Source organism: Equus asinus, chromosome 1 (genome assembly GCF_041296235.1).
Source record: "Equus asinus isolate D_3611 breed Donkey chromosome 1, EquAss-T2T_v2, whole genome shotgun sequence".
NCBI lineage: Eukaryota > Metazoa > Chordata > Mammalia > Perissodactyla > Equidae > Equus > Equus asinus.
In genome coordinates this window covers 162980248-163003481 of record NC_091790.1, presented here as the reverse complement: position 1 = coordinate 163003481, position 23234 = coordinate 162980248, and the positions used below count along the sequence as shown (strand labels likewise).

At 39.1% G+C, this 23234-nt stretch overlaps 1 protein-coding gene and 1 pseudogene across 3 annotated transcripts in view; both read right to left on the bottom strand.

Annotated features, from left to right (window-relative positions):
* The window catches only part of BBS9 (Bardet-Biedl syndrome 9), a 428290-nt gene that overhangs the window by 213258 nt on the left and 191798 nt on the right, over positions 1-23234 (bottom strand). For all 3 annotated transcript variants that reach the window (XM_014838754.3, XM_014838755.3, XM_070511651.1), the window contains 2 exons: positions 20343-20438; positions 163-335 (listed from right to left, as the gene is read on the bottom strand). In XM_014838754.3, coding sequence (XP_014694240.1) covers positions 163-335; positions 20343-20438 — 269 coding nt within the window. The remainder of the gene's footprint in view (positions 1-162; positions 336-20342; positions 20439-23234) is intronic.
* LOC123287329 (guanine nucleotide exchange factor for Rab-3A-like) lies at positions 2966-19997 on the bottom strand (annotated as a pseudogene).

Sequence of the window (23234 nt, the reverse complement as noted above, 5' to 3'; positions counted from 1 at the left end):
AGAGGGCAGGAACAGATTCACAAAATCCACCACGCATATAAGAATAACAACTCAAAGCATACGGCCTAGTAGCATGTATACCAAAATTCTTATCTCTAAAATATCGCTTTCTCTTTTATATATTAAAAAGTTAATGATGATGTGGGTTATGATCATACACACCTCAAAATGATGATCGATCAACTCAAAATATTCTTGAAGGGGCATAGATCCAGAGAAAGAACATGCAAAATCTTTGATTCCCTGTTTTTCAAAATATTCCTGAAGGCGGATAATAAGCTCATTTGTTACGAGCCAAAGATCTTCAAATTGTTCACTCTGAATGCGATATCGTTCTAAGAAAGAAAAAATAATTAAGGAAAAATGCTTATTAACACATAATTACTAGCTGAAACTACATGAATTATCACTAACTCTGACACGAATACCAAAATGAAAAGGATAGAGATTTCTTTTTTGGAATATAGATATGATTTCTACTGGCTTGATTAAAATACTTCTGTTTTATTGTGATTTTCTGCATCAACCACTTAACATTTTCAAATTTAATCCCAAAGGTATGTAGTCATAGCGGCAAGCTGTAAAATATGGTCCTTTTACTATGTATCTTATAATAGGTTTCAGTACAATAAAAACACCCAAATACATCTAAAAAGAGCTTTAATTAAAAGGTAAAAAAAAAAAAGTTATTGAAAAAGTACAATGTGGTATCACTAGTTTGTTTCAGAAAATTGATGTGAAATAAAATTTATTCTCTAGAAAGTCCCATATCCTCGACACTGTAGCCAGCTTAAATCCTTGTAATAATGATGAAAGTTTTCTATTTTTCCAATAGTTTTTATTTGAAGAGAGATTTTGCAGTCAGACACTCTTCCCCAAATATGAATCTTATTTCTCTCCATTCTCTGAAACCTCAGCTCCAAGAAAGCCAAATTCCTGTCCATCCTACCCTGATGGTGATGATGACAAAAACGATGACAGTGGCAATAACCACATCTATGATAAGAGCAACTACTATTTCTTGAGCACCAGCCATGTACCAAGCACTGTGATTGTAACAATCCCTTTTTTATAAAAAGGAAAACTAGGCACAGAGAATTTCAGAGGCTTGCCAAAGGTCACAAAGCAAATTAAACTTTGGAACTGGAATTCATGATATATATCTTTCTTCCCTATCTGCCTAAATTCCACCTATTCTTCAGGACCTGGCTTCAATCTCACCTACCCCAAGAAACCTTTATATCTCTACCCCTATAGCAGCCTAAGATGTGCCAGGCTCTGTCTAAGCACTTTATAATCACTCTCTTGTTTAAACCTCAATAGCCCAATGGAGGAAATACTGTTATCCTCATTTTACAGAAGAACAAATCTTGTCACAAAAGAGTTATGTAATCTGCAAGGTCATCTAGCCAGTTAGTAACAGAGCAGGGATTGGAACTCTAGCTCTTAATCCAAGGATGAGCTATTAATCTTAACCACCTCACAATATTGCGTCTCTCTGAATTTATATAGAGACTTGGTATGTCTACAGTTCACTAAGCACTTAACCACATACAACTTAACTTTCCAGATGATTATATTCAGCCTCTTCAAAGAGATTATATACTTTTTGATATCTAGAACTAAGTGTCCTATTCTACTTACTTCACCACTTATCGAGCATCTATTATGTGCAATTTCATAAAGAAAGAAATGTTAGGAGTACGAAACTCAGTCTTCTTGCTTAAGCAGCCTAAAGTCTAGCTAAGGTAGCGTGACACACAGACCTGTGAAATATTTAGTTATATTCCCCATGGTATCTTGACAAATTCCATTAATATACTACATCTTTATACTGGTCATTAGGATTTCAACTTGTCATCCTCAGCCAGAATTCAAGAATATATCTCCTCTCATTCCCCTAGTCATCTTTTTTGTCAATTACATAGGAATAAAATATACTGGGTATGCCTGCCATGGTGCATGGTACCCTGATCTTCTCTGCTGTCATATCATTTCCCTTGGAGCCCCCACAGTCCTCCCCTCATCCCAGTCTTATTCTGGATGCTGGCTTCTGCCCATGGTGCTGATCAGATGTTTTCCTCATTTCTCCCCGTCAAAGATATTAGACCAAGGTCAGATATAATAGCTTTCACCTTTCTTTGTAAATGTCACTGAAAGTTTAATGCTTTAGAAGAAGAATAAAGAGCACAATTGTGGTGAGGTGGGAGTAGAGAAGTAGAAGAGAGAATGATGATGACAAAATACAGTATTCAAATCCTCTAAATCTAGAGTCCTATCCAAGCTAAGCTTGGGATCCAACATATTTAATCCAGACTGGTGTATATTTATTCACTCCTTCATACATTTATGTAACTCAGGGCAAGATGCTGGGGATAAAATCATGAATAAAACAAGAGTCTCTGCCCTCAAAGAGCTCACAGTAGACATGGAAAGATCGAGTGATGAGGGAAGAATGAACACTCTTCTGCCATCACTGATTCAGGGACACGCCATTAAGATTGACCTTGCCAAAGAAGTGCCAGGACGTGCCCCCCCAGGGAATAGATGACTATTTTGAAGTATGTAAAGGCCTATAACATAGCAGAAGAATTAGACAATAGCAAAGGAGCTGCAAAGGGCAGAAGGACAATAAGAATCATATAATAATTATAGATATCCACAGAGTTAGCTGCCTCAGGAGGAGAGAACTACTTCACTCCACTGGAAGTGTTTAAGGTTCTGAGCTCCTTGGTCTTTGGGGCTTTCTTGAAAGTTTCCTTGTGAGTTGTAGAACTCAGTGGGGAAGAAAGACAGGTCATCTCATGAGGTACAGGCTTATGTGTCCCTGTATCTGTCCTGGGACAGATATTTGATGCTGACTCAGCACCACCTCCAGGTCCCAGCCACTTGTCCTAACCAGGCAGATGTTTGGCTTCTGGCTCAGGGCTGGCTCCAGGACCTTGTCTTTCTGTGTGTCTTTCCATCACGGGGCAAGTATTTGCTCCAACTCAGAGCCCCTCTCCAGGCCCCAGGCCTCCTAAGGGAAGAAGCTGAGCCAAGCCAGCTACATCACCTCTTGCAGCTTTGTGATCTCCCAGAACACTGGCTTGCTGTATCAGGCCTCACTAGATGGAGCAGATGTAGGTGACGAGTTGTACACTGAAGTGATCCAATCTGAGAGGTCAGCTAGCTGCAGTCATGGCTATCGGAGTAACAAAGGCGCATGTGATGGTGGCAGGTGGGGATACATATGTTGGCACTGCCACACTCAACCAGGGCCACCTTCACTGCAGGCAGTATCTGCAAAGCCACAGGCTCAATGGTAAGCATGTTGTCCACAGTGGCCCACATCAGCACCCAAGAGATCGCACCTTGTGAAGTGCAGGCAGGGGCCCACATCCTCTCAGTATACCCTTCCCAGGAAGGAACACGGCTTGTCCAATGTAGGCAATTCCCTGCAGGCTTGGAAATCTGCAAAAAGGGTCATGCCCACCTCCTTGTCCGGGGAGAGGACATATCCCAGAGCAGGACACATGGCTGGGCAGAGGGAGAGCTGCTGGTGCTCTTACAGTGAGAGTGCAGGGCCCAGTCTTAGTGGGACTTGACAGGTGAGTTGAAGATCATAGTTGAGAGAGGCTGGTGTGGACATGATGACCAGTCACCTCTGCCTTCCCTACGCCTCCTTCAGTGGCTTTTCTGATGCCACCTACTTCAAGTGGGCTTCTCGCACTATCTTGTGGGCTTCTTCAAACAGGCTAGCTGTTAGTTCCTCCTCCAGCCCCTGTTCCTCACACAGCTGCTCATGGTCCTCAGCTCCTTCTAGGCTTATGATCCTTCTAGCCCCTTCAGGGGCTCAGAGCCCTTCCTATGAATCTTGTAGGAATATCTGTCAAGGGCATTAAAAAAGGGCTCCCTTCAGGGTTCATAAGGTTGAACAAGATCCTTTACAACTTCCAGTTTCTGAGATGCCAAAAGTGAAAGGACATTCTGCCTAATGAACTCATTTCCTTTCATGCATATGCATCTTTTAACAAAACACTTAAAATGGTGCCTGACACATATTAAGTACTCAATAAATGTTACCTATTATCATCATGGTCACCATTATTCCCCCCAGGATATTGTAACATAAAGGGCACAGATTCCACCACAAACTTCTTTAGACCCAGACAGCACCTAACTAACCCAGTAACTTTCAAATAGCAGGTATGAAAAAAAAGTGTCTTTAATAAAACGTTTTCCTTAGCATAGAATTTGCTGTCATTTTACAGCCAAATGTTTACATAAATGTTACAGTGCTAATATTTCAAAGGAAACCATTCAGGTTCTAGAAGAATTCTGAATAGGCTTCCACGTGCAAGTAGGAAAAAACCTGGGATGCACACTAAATACACAATAAGAATAAAATTTCTTTTATATGAGAAAACTACAGAGAAGAAGTTATCGCATTCAACTATAAGTTTTCAATACAAATGTGACACAATTTATACATCTTAAAAGAGATGTACATAAACTGGGATTATTATAACATGTTTAAAAAGAACTACATCATCTGGCCCAAGATGAAAAATATACACATTTCAAGTTACTGAATGAAGTGAAGGAGCAAGCCATGGGGATACATGAGGATATCTGTGGGAAGAGCTTTCCAAGCCAAGGGAACTGTGAGTGCAAAGGCCCTGAGGCAGAACCATGCTTTGAGAAAGACGGAGCAGGCTAGAAGGGCTGAAGCTGGGTGAGCAGTTTTAATGCTGTACTATAACAAGACATTATACCAGTTTCTGCCAAATCACCCATGTAGGTACTTCAAGAAAATCTGGAAACAAAGCACAGTCAGGTGTGTCCAGGCAAGTCTGTCTACCCAAAGTTAGTATGAAAATTTATCAGAATTTACCACTGGGGAAAACAGGGACAGGATTCTCAGCAGAATATCAACAGTATCCCCAAGCTCAGCCGGCCAGGGGCTGAGTTGTCGATGGGGAAAGACAAACCCAATCAGCACCTACCCTAATGCCTCCTAGAAAGGGCCTAGTCCTCACTCACACCTTACACTGGGCATGGGGGACGTACTAAGGAAAACAGGGGATGTTGAGGGCTAGCCAGGAAAGGCAGTGGTACTTAGAACTCCTCCCCAGAGAAGTATAGTGTCCTGTCTCAGCTGCCTACAACTGGAGCTCCTTCCCCACTCCTGGCAGACAACAAAATCCCTAATCTGACAAAATGAAACGTGGGCCACTCCAAACATCTTCCTTTCCTTTTACCAAGATTTAAATTATCTCCAAAGAGGCCTATGAACTTTCTGAGAGACCCATCTCAATCCCCCATATTGGGCACACAATGACTTCCACTCTCTAAAGATAAAATAGCAGAGGAAAGTCACATGCAGTAGGTTCAAAACAAAGGGACAAATCAAAGAAATGAATGAAATTCTCTTTATGAAAGAGCCATAATGCAAGACTATCTTCAGTTGATAGTCTCAAGAAGATTCAAGGTAACACTGTACCTATTCATTAATCCAAAAAACATTGTTAAGTGCTAAGTGCTGGAAAGACAATGGGGAACAATACATACTGGTCCTGGCCTTCATCCTAGTGAGAAAGATAGAAAATAAATAAGCAAATAACAAATAAATAGTTATAAGTTATAAAACTATTATGATGTAGATAAAAAGGGTGCTATGATAGAGACTAATGGATGTTCTTTCTTAAGATGCTGTGGTCAGGGAAGGCCACACTGAGAAGGCGACATCAGTGGTAGTACTAACAGTAATATTAAAGAAAATCATACTAGCAGCTAAAATTTACCTAGCACTTACAAAGTACCAGGAAATTGCTACATGCTTTTTAGGGATTATCTCATCTGATTCTTACATATTGTAATTGTACTATTTTATCCCATTTTGTAGATGAAAAAACAGGCATAGAGTGGTTAAGTAATTTTTCCAAAGTCATCCAGATGAATTGTATGCCAGAGCTGTGATCTAAACTATCAATTTGAGTCCAGACCCCACATTCTTTATCATTTTGTGTACAAAGCTTGGATATTTAGGATGAAAAGAATAGTCCAAATAGAGGGAATAACAAGCACAAAGACTTCAGGGCAGAAAAAGTCAGACATGTACCAGGAACTGAGAGAAGACCAGAGGAAGACAGAGTGTGCACAGACGAGGACGGAGGTTAGGCTGGGGCCACAACATACAGCAAGACCTATAAGGCTTGGTAAAGAGTTTGGATTATTAGCATAAACACAAAGGATTTTAAGCTGGAGATTGGTATGATATAATGTGTGATTGTTTGTTTCTTTGTTTTTATTACAAGATCTGTCAAGTAGAAAATGCTTGGAAAGGGGCAAGAATAGACTTATAGTTAGGACATTACAACCATGGCTCAGGTAACAGATGGTAGTGGCGTATGTAGCAAGTAAGGGCATCACATTAGGAAGGAAATTCCCAGTTTCTCAGGTCTTATCCTCTGAGGAAACCTTAAATCTAGTAAATTTTTACATCTGTAACTTCAATACAATTAAATTATCCAATCTTCAGTTTCTTCATCCACACTAAGGGGAAAATGAAACATACCTCACAAGGTTGTTATGGAGATCAAATATAATGCTGTATGGCAGAGACCTATACAAATGTGACTTATCTTTGTATTATAAAATTTAGATTAAGCAAAATTAGATGTTTAAAAAATATTGGTTGAAAAAATTAAAACTATCCAATACATGAAGTGTAGAGAGAAACACATGAAAAATTTAAAGTTCAATGAAAAATCCAAATTAAAGTAAAACTCTACCCAACAGTACTCACTATAGACTGAATGTGTCCCCCCAAAATTCATATGTTAAATCCTAATACTCAGTGGGATGGCATATGGAGGTGGGGCCTTTGGGAGGTAATCAGGTCATGAGGGTGGAGCCCTCGTGAACGGGAATAGTGCCCTTAGGAAAGAGATGCCAGAAAGTCCTCTTGCCCCTTCTGCCACGTGAGGACACAGTGAAAAGACAGATATCTATGAACCAGGAACCTGGCCCTCACCAGACCCCAAATTTTCCAGGACCCCAATCTTGGACTTCCCAGCCTCCAGAACGGAGAGAAATAAATTTCCACCATGTAAAAGTCACCTAGCCTCTGGTATTTTGTTGTTATAGCAGCCTGAATGGACTAAGATAGTACTCCACTGTGGTCAAGTATAGAATGTCACTAAATAATAGAAATGTAAAAATCATAATAAACATTTAAACAGGTATGATATTTTCTGTAACTTTAAAAATTAGGCTTCAATTAATTTCTTATTTTCATCAACACATGCAGGGAAAAAAAGAAAACTAAATTTTTCTGCAATGAAAAATTTATAATTAGACGGGATTTAGAAATATAAACACAATATTTTTAAGTTGATTTTTTTTCAGATCACCAAAAATCAACAAGAATCAAAGATTTATAAGGCATCATTTTGATTATTAAACATTTTCTCAGTATTAGTACTCCAAGATGGCTAACATTGACTTGGAGGCTTTCCAGAGTATACATTCTATGGAAAGGAGACATGAAAATTTCTATTTATAATATAACATGAAAGAAGAAAGTTGTATTTTAAAATACACCCTTACAATATTGGTAATTAAAATAGCTGCCAAAATGAACATTCAATTTATTTTTTTATCTCTTTTCCTTTGCATCTTGTAATAGCAGCTCGGTGGAAATAACCATTTCAGCTTCCAAATGAAATAAATTTGGATGATTGGAGCCCAGTCAATTGCCAATCCACTCTACTACAAATGGAGAAAAGAATATATTTAACTAAGCAGGGCACAAAAAGCCATCACGTCAGTCTCTATTCATGTCAGAACATCTGAAGTTCATCAATATAAATAATGTTTGTATTCACATCATAAACAAAGCATCAATATAATTTATGCTATTTGGAAATTTTAAAATGTGAAATGGAAAAGCAGATGAATGCTTTTTAAACCAAAAAGTTGGAGGAAATAATATAAACAGTTTCAGTAGATACTAGTATAATATTCTCAATACACAAACTCTTAGTGGAAACTAAGAGTGTAGTAGAAACTATGGATGGTTTCTCTAAATTTACTTTTCAAAGGCTTTTTCAAAATGGATTTATATAATATTCCCATTGTCTCTTGACAATATAGCTAAGAAATTCTAAGATAAATATTAACAGTAATTTTATATTGATTAATCACTGTACACATTAAAGCACTCACAATGACATATGGTGGTTTGCAGGTGACTTTAGATTTGATCATTACACTTGTCCCTAAATTTTTTTATTTATTTATTTATTTATTTTTTTATTAATGTTATGATAGATTACAACCTTTTGAGATTTCAGTTGTACATTTTTGTTAGTCATATTGTGGGTACACCACTTCCCCCTCCGTACCCTCCCCCCACCCCCCCTTTTCCCTGGTAACCACCGATCAGATCTCCTTCTCAATATACTAATTTCCACCTATGAGTGGAGTCATATAGAGTTCGTCTTTCTCTGACTGACTTATTTCGCTTAACATAATGCCCTCGAGGTCCATCCACGTTGTTGTGAATGGGCCAATTTCGTCTTTTTTTATGGCTGAGTAGTATTCCATTGTGTATATATACCACATCTTCTTTATCCAATCATCAGTTTCTGGGCATGTAGGCTGGTTCCACGTCTTGGCTATTGTAAATAATGCTGCGATGAACATAGGGGTGCAACGGACTCTTGAGATATCTGATATCAGGTTCTTAGGATAGATACCCAGTAATGGGATGGCTGGGTCATAGGGTATTTCTATTTTTAACTTTTTGAGAAATCTCCATACTGTTTTCCATAGTGGCTGTACCAGTTTGCATTCCCACCAACAGTGTATGAGGGTTCCTCTTTCTCCACAACCTCTCCAACATTTGTCGTTCTTGGTTTTGGATGTTTTTGCCAATCTAACGGGGGTAAGGTGATATCTTAGTGTAGTTTTGATTTGCATTTCCCTGATGATTAGCGATGATGAACATCTTTTCATGTGTCTATTGGCCATATTCATATCTTCTTTTGAGAAATGTCTGTTCATGTCCTCTGCCCATTTTTTGATCGGGTTGTTTGTTTTTTTGTTGTTAAGCCGTGTGAGTTCTTTGTATATTATGGAGATTAACCCTTTGTCGGATAAGTGGCTTGTAAATATTTTTTCCCAATTAGTGAGCTGTTTTTTTGTTTCAATTCTGTTTTCCCTTGCCTTGAAGAAGCTCTTTAGTCTGATGAAGTCCCATTTGTTTATTCTTTCTATTGTTTCCCTCAACTGAGGAGTTACAGTGTCCGAAAAGATTCTTTTGAAACTGATGTCAAAGAGTGTACTGCCTATATTCTCTTCCAAAAGACTTATTGTCTCAGGCCTAATCTTTAGGTCTTTGATCCATTTTGAGTTTATTTTGGTGTGTGGTGAAAAAGAATGGTCGATTTTCAATCTTTTGCATGTGGCTGACCAGTTTTCCCAGCACCATTTGTTGAAGAGACTTTCTTTTCTCCATTGTAGGCCCTCTGCTCCTTTGTCGAAGATTAGCTGTCCATAGATGTGTGGTTTTATCTCTGGGCTTTCAATTCTGTTCCATTGATCTGTGGACCTGTTTTTGTACCAGTACCATGCTGTTTTGATCACTGTAGCTTTGTAGTATGTTTTGAAATCGGGGATTGTGATTCCGCCGGCTTTGTTTTTCTTGCTCAGGATTGCTTTAGCAATTCGCGGTCTTTTGTTGCCCCATATGAATTTTAGGATTGTTTGTTCAATTTCTGTGAAGAATGTTCTTGGGATTCTGATTGGGATAGCATTGAATCTGTATATTGCTTTAGGTAGTATGGACATTTTAACTATGTTTATTCTTCCAATCCATGTGCAAGGAATGTTTTTCCATCTCTTTATGTCATCGCCTATTTCTTTCAAGAAAGTCTTGTAGTTTTCATTGTATAGATCCTTCACTTCCTTGGTTAAGTTTATCCCAAGGTATTTTATTCTTTTCGTTGCGATTGTGAATGGGATAGAGTTCTTGAGTTCTTTTTCTGTTAGTTTATTGTTAGTGTATAGAAATGCTACTGATTTATGCACGTTAATTTTATACCCTGCTACTTTGCTGTAGTTGTTGATTATTTCTAATAGTTTTTCTGTGGATTCTTTGGGGTTTTCTATGTATAAGATCATGTCGTCTGCAAACAACGAGAGTTTTACTTCTTCGTTACCTATTTGGATTCCTTTTATTTCTTTTTCCTGCCGAATTGCTCTGGCCAGCACCTCCAGTACTATGTTGAATAGGAGTGGTGAAAGTGGGCACCCTTGTCTTGTTCCTGTCCTCAGAGGGATGGCTTTCAGCTTTTGTCCGTTGAGTATGATGTTTGCTGTGGGTCTATCATATATGGCCTTTATTATGTTGAGGTACTTTCCTTCTATACCCATTTTACTGAGGGTCTTTATCATAAATGGGTGTTGGATCTTGTCGAATGCTTTCTCTGCATCTATTGAGATGATCATGTGGTTTTTGTTTTTCATTTTGTTGATGTAGTGTATCACATTGATTGACTTGCGGATGTTGAACCATCCCTGTGTCCCTGGTATAAATCCCACTTGATCATGGTGTATAATCTTTTTGATGTATTGCTGTAATCGGTTTGCCAAAATTTTGTTGAGGATTTTTGCATCTATGTTCATCAGTGATATCGGCCTGTAGTTCTCCTTCTTTGTGTTGTCCTTGTCAGGTTTGGGGATCAGAGTGATGTTGGCTTCATAGAATGTGTTAGGGAGTTCTCCATCTTTCTCAATTTTCTGGAACAGTTTGAGGAGAATGGGTATTAAGTCTTCTTTGAATGTTTGGTAGAATTCTCCAGAGAAGCCGTCTGGTCCTGGACTCTTGTTTTTGGGGAGGTTTTTGATTACCGTTTCTATTTCCTTACTTGTGATAGGTCTATTCAGATTCTCCATTTCTTCCTGATTCAGTTTGGGGAGATTGTAGGAGTCTAGGAATTTGTCCATTTCTTCCAGGTTGTTCAATTTGTTGGCATATAGTTTTTCATAGTATTCTCTTATGATCTCTTGTATTTCATTGGTATCTGTTGTGATTTCTCCTCTGTCATTCCTGATTTTATTAATTTGCGATTTCTCTCTTTTTTTCTTGGTGAGTCTGGCTAGGGGTTTGTCAATTTTGTTAATTCTTTCGAAGAACCAACTCTTTGTTTCATTGATCCTTTCTATTGTCTTTTTTGTTTCAATATCGTTTATTTCTGCTCTTATTTTTATTATTTCCCTCCTTCTACTGACTCTGGGCTTTGTTTGTTCTTCTTTTTCTAGTTCTGTTAGGTGTCGTTTGAGGTTGCTTATGTGAGCTTTTTCTTGTTTAGTGAGGTGAGCCTGTATTGCGATGAATTTCCCTCTTAGGACTGCTTTTGCTGCATCCCAAATGATTTGGTATGTCGTGTTCTCATTTTCATTAGTCTCCAGATAAAATTTGATTTCTTCTTTAATTTCTTCAATGATCCATTGTTTGTTGAGAAGCGTGTTGTTTAGTCTCCACATTTTTGCACCTTTCTCTGCTTTTTTCTTGTAGTTGATTTCTAGTTTAATAGCATTATGATCAGAAAAGATGCTTGATATTATTTCAACTCTCTTGTATTTATTGATGTTTGCTTTGGTTCCCAAAATATGGTCAATCCTTGAGAATGTTCCATGTGCACTTGAGAAGAATGTGTAACCTGCTGTTTTTGGATGAAGTGTTCTATATATATCTATTAAGTCCATCTGGTCTAATTTTTCATTTAATTCTATTATTTCCCTGTTGATTTTCTGTCTGGATGTTCTGTCCATTGGTGTTAATGGTGTGTTGAGGTCCCCTACTATTATTGTATTGTTGTTGATGTCTTCTTTTAGTTCTATTAAGAGTTGCTTTACAAATTTTGGTGCTCCTGTGTTGGGTGCGTATATATTTATAAGTGTTATGTCTTCTTGGTGGAGAGTCCCTTTTATCATTATATACTGTCCCTCTTTATCTTTCTTTATCTGTTTTGCTTTGAAATCTACCTTGTCTGATATTAGTATAGCGACACCTGCTTTCTTTTGTTCGTTAGTAGCATGGAGTATTGTTCTCCATCCCTTCACTCTGAGTCTGTGTTTGTCTTTGGGGCTGAGGTGTGTTTCCTGGAGGCAGCATATTGTTGGATCTTGTTCTTTGATCCATCCTGCCACTCTGTGTCTTTTGATTGGGGAGTTCAATCCATTTACATTTAGAGTGATTATTGAGACGTGGGGGCCTTCCACTCCCATTTTGTGTCTTGTTTTCCGGTTTTCTTCAGTTTCCTTTGTTTCTCGTCCCATGGTTTAATCTGTTCTGATGTAGAGCTGCTACTCTCTGTTGTTGTCCTTCTACTTATCTCCTCTGCTCTTGGTTTTGTAGCCCCTTTCCTTTTTTGGATTTTTCAGGAGTGAGGGTTTTCCTGAGGATTTCCTGAAGAGGAGGTTTTGTGGCAATAAACTCCCTTAATTTTTGTTTATCTGGAAAAGTTTTTATTTCTCCATCGTATTTGAAGGATATTTTTGCTGGGTAGAGAATTCTCGGCTGTAGATTTTTGTCCTTCAGATTTTTGAATATATCATTCCACTCTCTTCTAGCCTGTAAAGTTTCTGCCGAGAAATCTGCTGATAGCCTGATGGGGGTTCCTTTGTAGGTTAGTTTCTTTTGCCTGGCTGTCCTTAATATTTTCTCCTTGTCGTTGACTTTTGCTAGCTTCACTACTATATGTCGTGGAGTTGGTCTTCTTGCATTGATAAAGTTTGGAGATCTATTGGCTTCTGTCACCTGCAGATCCATCTCCCTCACCAGATTTGGGAAGTTCTCAGCCATTATTTCTTTGAATAGGTTTTCTGCCCCTTTCTCCTTCTCTTCTCCCTCTGGTATACCTATAATCCTTACGTTGCATCTCCTAATTGTGTCTGATAATTCTCGGAGAGTTTCTTCATTTCTTTTAAGTCTTGCTTCTCTCTCCTCCTCTGCCTGCAACAATTCTATATTGCCATCTTCCAAATTGCTAATTCTTTCCTCCATATTATCGGCCCTACTGTTCAGAGCATCTAGATTTTTCTTAATCTCCTCTATTGTGTTCTTCATTTCCAATATTTCTGTTTGGTTCTTCTTTATCGTATCAAACTCTTTTGTGACATAGCTCCTGAACTCGTTGAGTTGTCGGTCAGAGTTCTCTCTTAACTCATTGAGAATCTTAATGATGGCTGTTTTGAAGTCGTCATCATTTAGGTTATATATCTCATTTTCTTTGGGATTGTTTTCTGTGTATTTGTTACCTTCTTTCTGTTCTGGAGATTTAATGTATTTTTTCATATTGCTTGATGTTGTTGATTTGTGCCTCCGCATGGAGATAGAGTTTAGTTGCTCCTTTCACTTGTTTCAGCTGCTGTGGTGGGGGGAGCCGCTGTTTATACTTCACCTACCAGGAACCCTGTCCGTAGTTGCTAACTGGGCCTGGGCCCCTCTTCGTAGCCACAGTGGCCCTTTGTATTCCCTCCTCTGCCGTGGGGGCCGTCACAGGGGGGCTTCAGGCTGCAGGTGCCTACTGTTGCAGCCCACCTAGATGTGCTCTCTCCTTGGGGTCTGCAACGGTGTTATGGGCTTTTCCAGCGGCCAGGGGTGGGATCACTTATATTTGTTGCTCCGTTGCTCTCTGCACCCACCAAAACTCACTTGTCCTCTATGGGTCGCAGGAGAGCTATTGGCATCTTCTACAGTCTGTGGTTAGTACACCTAGCTATGCTGCTTTTGCCCTGGGGTCTTCCAGCCTTGTGGCTGGCGGCTGGGTGCCTTCTACTGGTGCTGTGCAGAGGCTTTCCCTAAGGCTGCTGTGAGCCTGTAGGGTTTCCCACTAGGCTACTAAGCTGGGTCTCTGGAACTCTCTCCAGCCCCAGTCCTCTCTGAGATCTCCGGCAATCCCTAGCCTCACGGGGCGGGCAACGGCAGCTGGGGGTCGCCCCGCCCTCAGGGCTTCTCTCCCGGCCTCTGCCGGAAGCCCTGAATGCTGGGCGTGGCCCCTCTGCTAATGGCAGACAGAGAGTTTTGTCTGCTGCCTGGCGGAGCTCCGGCGCTTCCCCTCCGGGTCGCAGGACCGGCCTTTGAAACTTCCCCCCGCCCCGGTCCTCTCCGAGATCTCCGGCAATCCCTAGCCCCACGGGGCGGGCAACGGCAGCTGGGGGTCGCCCCGCTCTCTGGGATTCTCTCCGGGCCTCTCCCGGAGCCGTGACTGCTCAGCGTGGCCCCTCTGCTAACGGCAGACAGAGAGTTTTGTCTGCTGCCCGGGCGGAGCTCCGGCGCTTCCCCTCCGGGTCGCAGGACCGGCCTTTGAAACTTCCCCCCGCCCCGGTCCTCTCCGAGATCTCCGGCAATCCCTAGCCCCACGGGGCGGGCAACGGCAGCTGGGGGTCGCCCCGCTCTCTGGGATTCTCTCCGGGCCTCTCCCGGAGCCATGAATGTTCAGCATGGCCCCTCTGCTAACGGCAGACAGAGAGTTTTGTCTGCTGCCCGGGCGGAGCTCCGGCGCTTCCCCTCCGGGTCGCAGGACCGGCCTTTGAAACTTCCCCCCGCCCCGGTCCTCTCCGAGATCTCCGGCAATCCCTAGTCCCACGGGGTGGGCAACGGCAGCTGGGAGACCTCCGTGCCCTCCGTGTCTCTCTCTGGGACCCTCCGGGCGCCCCGAGCACCAGGCTGGATCTCCCCGCCAATGGCGGGGAGAGACTCTCCCCGCGGGCTCAGGTGTGCAACTCCAAAGTTTCCCTCTGCGTTTAGGAGTAATTGCGGGGGGTTTAGGTAGGGTTCTGGTCACCTATTTCCACCGTCGCTCCTCTGTTGTGTTCTCGCTCCTGGCCTAGATGTGTGTGGATCCTCTGGGGGCGTCCGTTGGAAGAAAGCCGCTTGCGGGTACTAGGCTGCCCGTCGGGGTCGGAGAGTTTTCACCTATTTCCACATCCTCCCGGAGGAAAGTCCATTCGCCTTCCGATGTATAGTCGCGTGGGTGTCTCAGACGTCCTGAGATGTTGTCTGGATATCCTTTGTCAAGCGATAAGTGTCCAAATAATTGTAGACTCGAAGGGCGAGAGACAAAGAGGACTACTCACGGCGCCATCTTGGACCCTGAGCCCTAAATTTTTGGGCTTCATTTAACAACCATCACAGAGTCCCTACTATATGAACTTCCAGGCACACAAGAAAATTCACTGATTTCTGAAAACACCACTCTTTATCAAGCATCTGAAGATACCCTTTTACTCTTTCTGGAATGCCCTCCACCTAATAATCTTCTATTCATTCCTCAAGATCCTTTACAAATAAAATCTCACATGGAACCTCATTCTTTTGGACTCCAATAGCACCTAAAGTGTGCTTCTGTAAACATATTCAGTCATTCTATTGTGGGTTCTCTACCTGTTTGTCTCTCCTATTAGTCCAGGAGCTCTACAAGAGCCACAACAGTCTTTATATCTAATATGCCTACTGAATGAAAAATGAACAAAGGCATGGTCTACCCAGATGGAGTAGAGTAAGACTCGCACTTTCCTTGTTCTGAAGATATTTCGGTTATCATAGTTCGAGATCACATATGCTTTCTTTTGGCAGATGCAAAAAGAGCACCTTTTTCAAGGCCTAACCCTTTTTCACATGCATTACTGTAATTCTTTCATTACACCTGAAAGCAAAATAATCAAAATGGATAAGCAAAGGACTTTTAATCTTGACCTTATTCAATTCAATCACTCTTTCTAGCGTATTAAAATCTTTTAGGATATTGAAAAGTTCACTGTATTAGTTATCTTTTCCACTTTCCAAAGGCCTACCTGAAGCCACATAAATTTGCTATTTGCAATTGCATAACCCTACTTGCGACACTGAGAGTATGTATTTACTCAGCATTCATTGCTAATTACCAGTTTAGCAAGGTACAGAATTCTAAGTTAAAAACCAATTCCCTCAGATCTGAGGGAAAAATTTCCCATTGTCGTCTAGCATCAAATGATTTGATGAAAAGTTAGATGCCTTCTTGATTCACATTCGGTGAGCAGTTTGTTTTTTCCTTTCGAAAGGAAATGGTCCTGATCCTTAGCGCTCTTAAATTTCACAATAATGTGTCTGGGTGCCTCTCATTTTCTCATTCATTGTGCTAACACCAAACAGCTTCTTTCAATATCCACAACTGTGACATCTCATGTTCTTGAAATCCTTGTCTCCATTGGTCTTCTCTCCATCTTAGCAACTCACTCCCCGAATGCCACGCCTTGTCTGATGAACTTGTTATTATCACAATCTGCAGTCCCTCTGAACTCTTGACACCAACATCTCATCCATTCTCTGACCACCACTTTTTATTCTAGTTCACTTGCTCTGTAACTCTAACTACTTCACTTTTTCAGCTTTACGGAGACTTGTGATCCTTTGAACCCATTAATTTATCACTACATATCAGTTTTCTCGAATCTCTACTTCTCTTAGCAGCTTAGATTTGGTAGTCCATTAGTACACTCACTCTCACAAAAACATTTTATCTGAAATTTTCTGTTTCAAAATCCCAGACCTGACTTCAGTTTCTTGGACACAGATAAACAAATTACAGCCAGGGAAAACCATCTAACAAGGATACGACCGGTTTCACTTCAAAATTCAGGATCTCAGACTTCAAATGGGAACCCAACATTGCCTGATCCTTCATGACTTTGCTTGCTTATTCTCCAAGACACCAATGTCATAACTTTTTTTCATATTTAGAAATCATCAAAGCTCCCTCATCTTTCTACCAACAAATCTGAAGTCTCCCTGAACCTACACTTAATCCCTCCTATCACAGTGAAGTTAAAAGGCCTGTCCCTCAATCCCCTCCACCCAACCCTGGGCTCTGCGCCCAATCTCCTCTCTCCTTCTCAAGGACTTCATTGCTTTGTGACCCCCTTCTCCTTCCTGATCATCAGACTCTCCCACTGAACTCAATCATTTCAACTAATATTCAAACATGTTCTAACATTGCTCATTTAAAAACAAAGCAAAACCCACAACTCCTTCCAGCTACCTCTCGCTTTTGAATTACTGAGTTTGGGTGTCCAATTCTTGTTAAAAACACTAGATACTAAAAACAACTTGCAACACTAGATACTCTAAATTTATCCTCTGACTAAGCTGCAGCTTAGACTGCACTAATTTTGGCTCAGATAGAATTATATTTAGTAAATTGAGTTTGATCATTATTTTTAATGCTCTATAAATTTGTTACTCATAAATTATGATTATATAATTATTATAGTTACAAAAGTAAGTTATAGAGACATTACTGAAGAAGGTGTCTTTGGGATAGTCAGAAGAGAAATTTCATCCTGGACTCAACACCAGTAAAGGCCATGCATCTCCTAAACAACTGATTTGATTTTATCTTTTGAAAATTCTGAAAATTATAAATAAAAAGCTTTCTTGTTATTTTTAGGCTGTTAGCATCTTATTGATTAAACAGTATACACATCTGAGTGTTAAGCTTATTCTCACCTTTATTAATTTCCTGCTCTTATTTTCTCTGTTTCCTTCAACTATTTATTTTCTCCTTTCATATTTTGGATATTTTTGTAAACTATTTTAAATCCTTTAAGAAACAAGTGGAAAAAAAGCAGGATAAAAATAGAAATAGAAAGGAGACCAATAAAGTATAGAGACAGAAAGGGGCAGGAGGGAGGAGGGAGAGAGGTGTCAGTGTTTGTTGTGTGAGATAAGAAGTCACTATGTGGATCTGGGGCTTAAGAAAGTGGCATGGCAGGGATATATACATGTTTAGGTAATAGCATTTTTTTCTGTAATCGCACTGCACTGAATCACTCAAAATAATTGACTTCTTTATAGAAATATTTTACAATTCTGATTATAAAACTATTTGATCTCATAAAATTTGATCTGTCTTGTTATTTTTTAACAATTTTATTGAGGTATAATTGATATACAAAAAACTGCACATATTTAATGTATACAATTTGATGAGTTTGACTATATGCATATACCTGTAAAATTATCACTACAATCAAGGTAATAGACATATCTATCACCTGTCTTGTCATTTTCAATTTAGGACTTGGAAATCCTTTTCAGAAATTTTGCTAGTATAGAGTATTATTCCTCAATATTTTTATCTTTAATGCTTCATTTTTTCAGAATTCACATAATAAACTCTAACTACATTGAAGCACTACTCTACCATCTGAAAATAAAAACCTATTCAGTTCCCCAGAGAATGTGATTTGATATCTGAGGCAATGAACTGCCTTTGTATTACTCGTGTCTGCTTTGGCTGAACTGTACTGAACCAGAAAGTTGAATTAAAATTACCATACAGCACACTTCAAACCTTGGCTTATTATCATGCAGGTTTTAAAAAGAGACGAATATGTGAAACCCACAGAAAATACTATCCAAGATCCAAGAGCAATGGATCTACGTGACTTATGAAGCACTTGACTATTTACTAGGGAAGGAATACTGGGTTCTTTCCATATGTAGGATTTCTGTCAATCCAGGTTTCTACACTAAAGACTGCATGCCTTTCACAGAAAAGAAAAATGCCAAACACAGACTGCGTACAAATCACTTCATTCCTTTCTATGGGATAAATACTCTGATGGAGCAGTAGAGAGCACCAATATTAGTCTCAACCCCAGAAAACTGCACTCTCTTCATATCTGTCTCCCTTCAGCACCAAAGGGTAATTCCTAGGTAGAATTCACCGTGTCACTGAAGCCAAAAATCCATCAGGGAATTGTAACGGCGACTCTTCAGATTCCAGTTTACATAGTTCATTTGGTCCATTATTTAAAGGTCATGTCCTATTCCATTATTTAGTCTGTCTGCCCACACAATGGCTGTGTCAAGGCATTGCCATATATTCAGATGAATGTGAACAAACCAGTTATATACTTGGATATTTGCTGAAATTTAGATAATGATAAGGTAATCATGGGCAACAACAATGCTCTAAGAGTTACTTTATCTAAAAAGAAGAATAAATATAATGCATTAAAATATAAATATCCCCATTTGCACAAAGAATAACTTTTTGCCTTTTTTTAATGGTCTCAATTGCAGATTCATCATATAGTATCATCACTGAAGTCAAACAGATGTGTACAATTTCCAAAGGAAATGTTGGCAACAATGTTTTCAATTTAACTGAAGAGTATACTTTAACTAAGAGAAATGTACCAAAATGATTCCATCATCCAACTGAAGGTAATCAAAACAAAATAGTGCCAACGTATAGAAGACAGTAATCATGACCAATCCCAAAGACCACAAAAAGTACAGAATCCTCATTCTTCTCAGAATTGTCTTCGATTTCTGTGCCTTATTACAGAATCTTTAGTTATATCCAAGTCTATTCCACCAGTTACCAATCTACATATTCCAGAAACTGTCATGATTTTAGCCAAATATTACAGTTTCTAAAATAGGGATGTGTGTATGTTCCTCCTACTAACACCTCTATTTTTCAAAAAGGATATGTCCTTATTTTATTATATTTTCTGATTAAAAAAGAAATAACCAACTAAAACTGCAAATGCATAAAGTAGAAAGTGAAAGCCCATTGCACAAGCTGCAGAGATTTTAAAAAATTGGAGTATACTTAGCCAGACATTTTCTATACATAAATACATAAATTTGTATTCATTCCTTCCAATACTCTTACTATTCCTACAATTTGTTAAACACTTCCTTTCTTAATATTTTATTTTATTTCCATGAAGGTGTATATAACTCAGTGAGTTTAGTAGCTTCAGTATCCTACATGTATCAGAAGTCAATTTTACATTAAACAGTTTCAACCAGTGTTCATACGAAGCAACCAAATTAATAAAACACATTTAAATCTGAAATTCAAACTTGATTATATAATTACTATGTTTCAGCCTACTGAGATTAGTCTCAGCAAAAATCATTTACTTTCACCTTCATCTTTACCCATGTCCAAAAGGAGGATATAAGAATATACACACACACCAAAAAAATCAATTCCAATTTCTAGTAGATCTTAAAACCTAATTCACCATATACCTATCCCAAAAACATTTTTTAATTCTTTAAATTCTTTTCTCAAACTCTCCTCATCCTCAAAACCAAAGTTACATATGTCTAATAAAATAGGAATCTATCTTCATAACTTTTATGTTCCATATACTTTATACCATGGCTCTTGGTTTTCAATAGCTAATGGAACATCACTCTGCAGAAATCCTTATGTGATGATGATCTGAGATGTACTGTCCTCAATAAAAAATTTCAAAAGCAATAATACCATGGTTTTACTTACGAGAGGTTTTGGAAGCAAGAAGAGTAACTTGGGAACCTCCTAAGAAGCGGAAACCCATTACATTCACCTGATCATCTTCTGACTGATTGGCAAAGCCTGCAAAGAAAAGAAAAAAACACTTTACATAACCACAAGGCAAAACACTTAATATCTTGAATAGGAAGCTTAGTGATGACAAATATTTTTAATGTCACTAGTCATGGTTAAAGCCCACGTATGAAGTATAATATATTAACTGATCTCCATAGTAGCTTCCAATTGCTAAAATTTCTGCCTCACAAGAATACTCTGGAATCATTTAATTTTCTTTCTTCTACTGGTTCATTCTAGGTGTGAAGCAGGAAATACACAGATGAACCTTAAACATCTGTCACACCAGATAGCAAGGAAGCTATCAGTGACTAGTAGGGTTGCATGAAAAGGACATAAGAGCCAACTTAAAGAGACTACCACTGGCCAGAAATGAAAATATTTGAGTACTAAAAAGATAATAATTGCAATGGAGTGGAACATATCAAATATATTTAAAGGCATGTGTTCCCATTGATACTAAAAACAAAACAGAAAAGCCAAATGGTCACTATTAGAGGATCTTGGAGACTCAACTCATATTTTAACAATCAGTTATAAAAACAAAGAAGCAAGCATTCATCCTGATGATGCTATTCAAATTATGACACATAATCAATAGTAGATAAGGAAAAGGTTCTCTGTATAGAAATATTCCAGCTAAAAATTAAAGAAAGCTTGAAATAAATAGAGTAGCATCATTTTTCAACTTCCAATGAACTAATGAGCCTGAGCATTGAACATCAATGGCTGTTACTATCACCAAAAGAAAAAAGACAGATATTATGTACCCCCTGCTGAAAGTATATACCACCATTCATGAAGGAGTGTGGCCGAAATAATAACTCTGACTCTACTAGCTCTAGATGCAACTATCAATTAGAGGCAACATGGCAGACAGACAAAATACTAAACAATAGCATAGGGATGTAATCAGCAAAATTCAGAGTGTGGGAAAATCATAGGAAAAATAATCTGTACTCCTTAATAAATAAACTGCAATTTAAAAGAGACGAAGTGGGAAACCTAAAGAAAAGAAGATACCAAAAAATGCATGTCAAAAAATTGCAGTAAGTGAACTACATTTGAATCCTGACTCAAAAACAAATAAAAATTATAACAAATACTTTCACTTTGGGCCAAGATGGAGAAAGTGGAGCCAAATTTATCCTTCATTGGAAACAACTAAAAAAAATAGGACAGAATTCATGAAACAGCATTCTTTAAGACATTGGAGATCAAGAAAGAAATAACAGTGATCACTAACAAATAATAAATAAATAAGGTGAGTCTATGCTTGCCCCTGCTTACCACCTACAGAAAATTTCCAGGCCCCAGTACATGGAGGAGGAACCTAGGTACAACCCAGCATTCTCACCAAGTCAAGGAGATAGAATTAGGAGGGTGGGAAGGCCAAAGTGGCAAACGTTCACAGGGCAGAGTTTTAGAGAAGAGAACGCTACTAAGAAAGAGATCTGCAGAGATCTACAGAATACCCCTTGAGTATTCAGCAGAATGCTAATCTGTGCATGCCTATGAAGAAATTACTGAGGCTGGGGAAAAAACTACCCCCAAAAATTACAGGAAACAATCCATGAACCCATCCTGGGTCAGGAATAGTCCCTGTTCTCACTGGCCAGAATACAAACCAGCATAGTTCATGAGGCATCAGGTAGAATACATAAAAGAGTTTGACCTCAGTAGTTGGTGAAGTTCACCCTAGAATAAATGTTGCTCCCATTCCACCTAACAAAGCTTAAAAGAAACACTTCTAAGTTGAAAGGATCAAACTTTTCAAGTGACTTCAATTTATCCCTCAAAAAAGCTCAAGAAAGTTTACAGGACAACTAAAATACTCAATACACAACTAGATAACATTCATAAGTTCTGTCTTCCAATAAAAATTACAAGACATGTAGACTGAATGACGTCAGCACCATGGTGGAATGACTTGTTCCCTTTATCTCTCCCCCTTTGAACTACAAGTAAATGGATATTCATTGACCAACAGAGGATACCCACACAGCACAACAGGACACCTGAAAGACCCGTGTAGCAATATATCTGAAGGGGGATGGACTAGTTCCCCGGGAAGTGGTGGAGATAGGTGAGGACTCCCTCTACCCTTCCCCGGCAGCCCAGTGCACACACTCAAACACTTTCCCGGCTGCCGGGAGTGCCTATAGTACTGCTGCAGCCCCCAAAGTTGGAACACCCTCAGCATGATTGTGGGAAGGGGCAGTGGCAGCAAATCATATATCCAACAAGGGGTTAATTTCCAAAAAATATAAAAAATTCATATAACTCAACAACAAAAAAATGAACCACCCAATCAAAAAAAGGAGCAAAGGATATGAACAGATATTTTTCCAAATAAGATATACAGATGGCCAATAGGCACATGAAAAGATGTTCAACATCACTAACTATTAGGGAAATGCAGATCAAAACTACAATGAGCTATCACCTTACACCTGTGAGAATGGCTATAATTAACATGACAAAAAATAACAAATGTTGCAGAGGATGTGGAGAAAAGGGAACCCTCATATACTGCTGCTGGGAAGGGAAACTGGCACAGCCACTATGGAAAACACTATGGAGATTTCTCAAAAAATTAAAAATAGAAATACCATACGGTCCAGCTATTCCACTACTGGGTATTTAGCCAAAGAACTTGAAATCAACAATCCAAAGAGATTTGTGTACCACTATGTTCATTGCAGCATTATTCACAATAGCCAAGGTGTGGAAGCAACCTGAGTGCCCTGCTATGAATGAATGTATAAAGAAGATGTGGTATATACATATATATATATATAC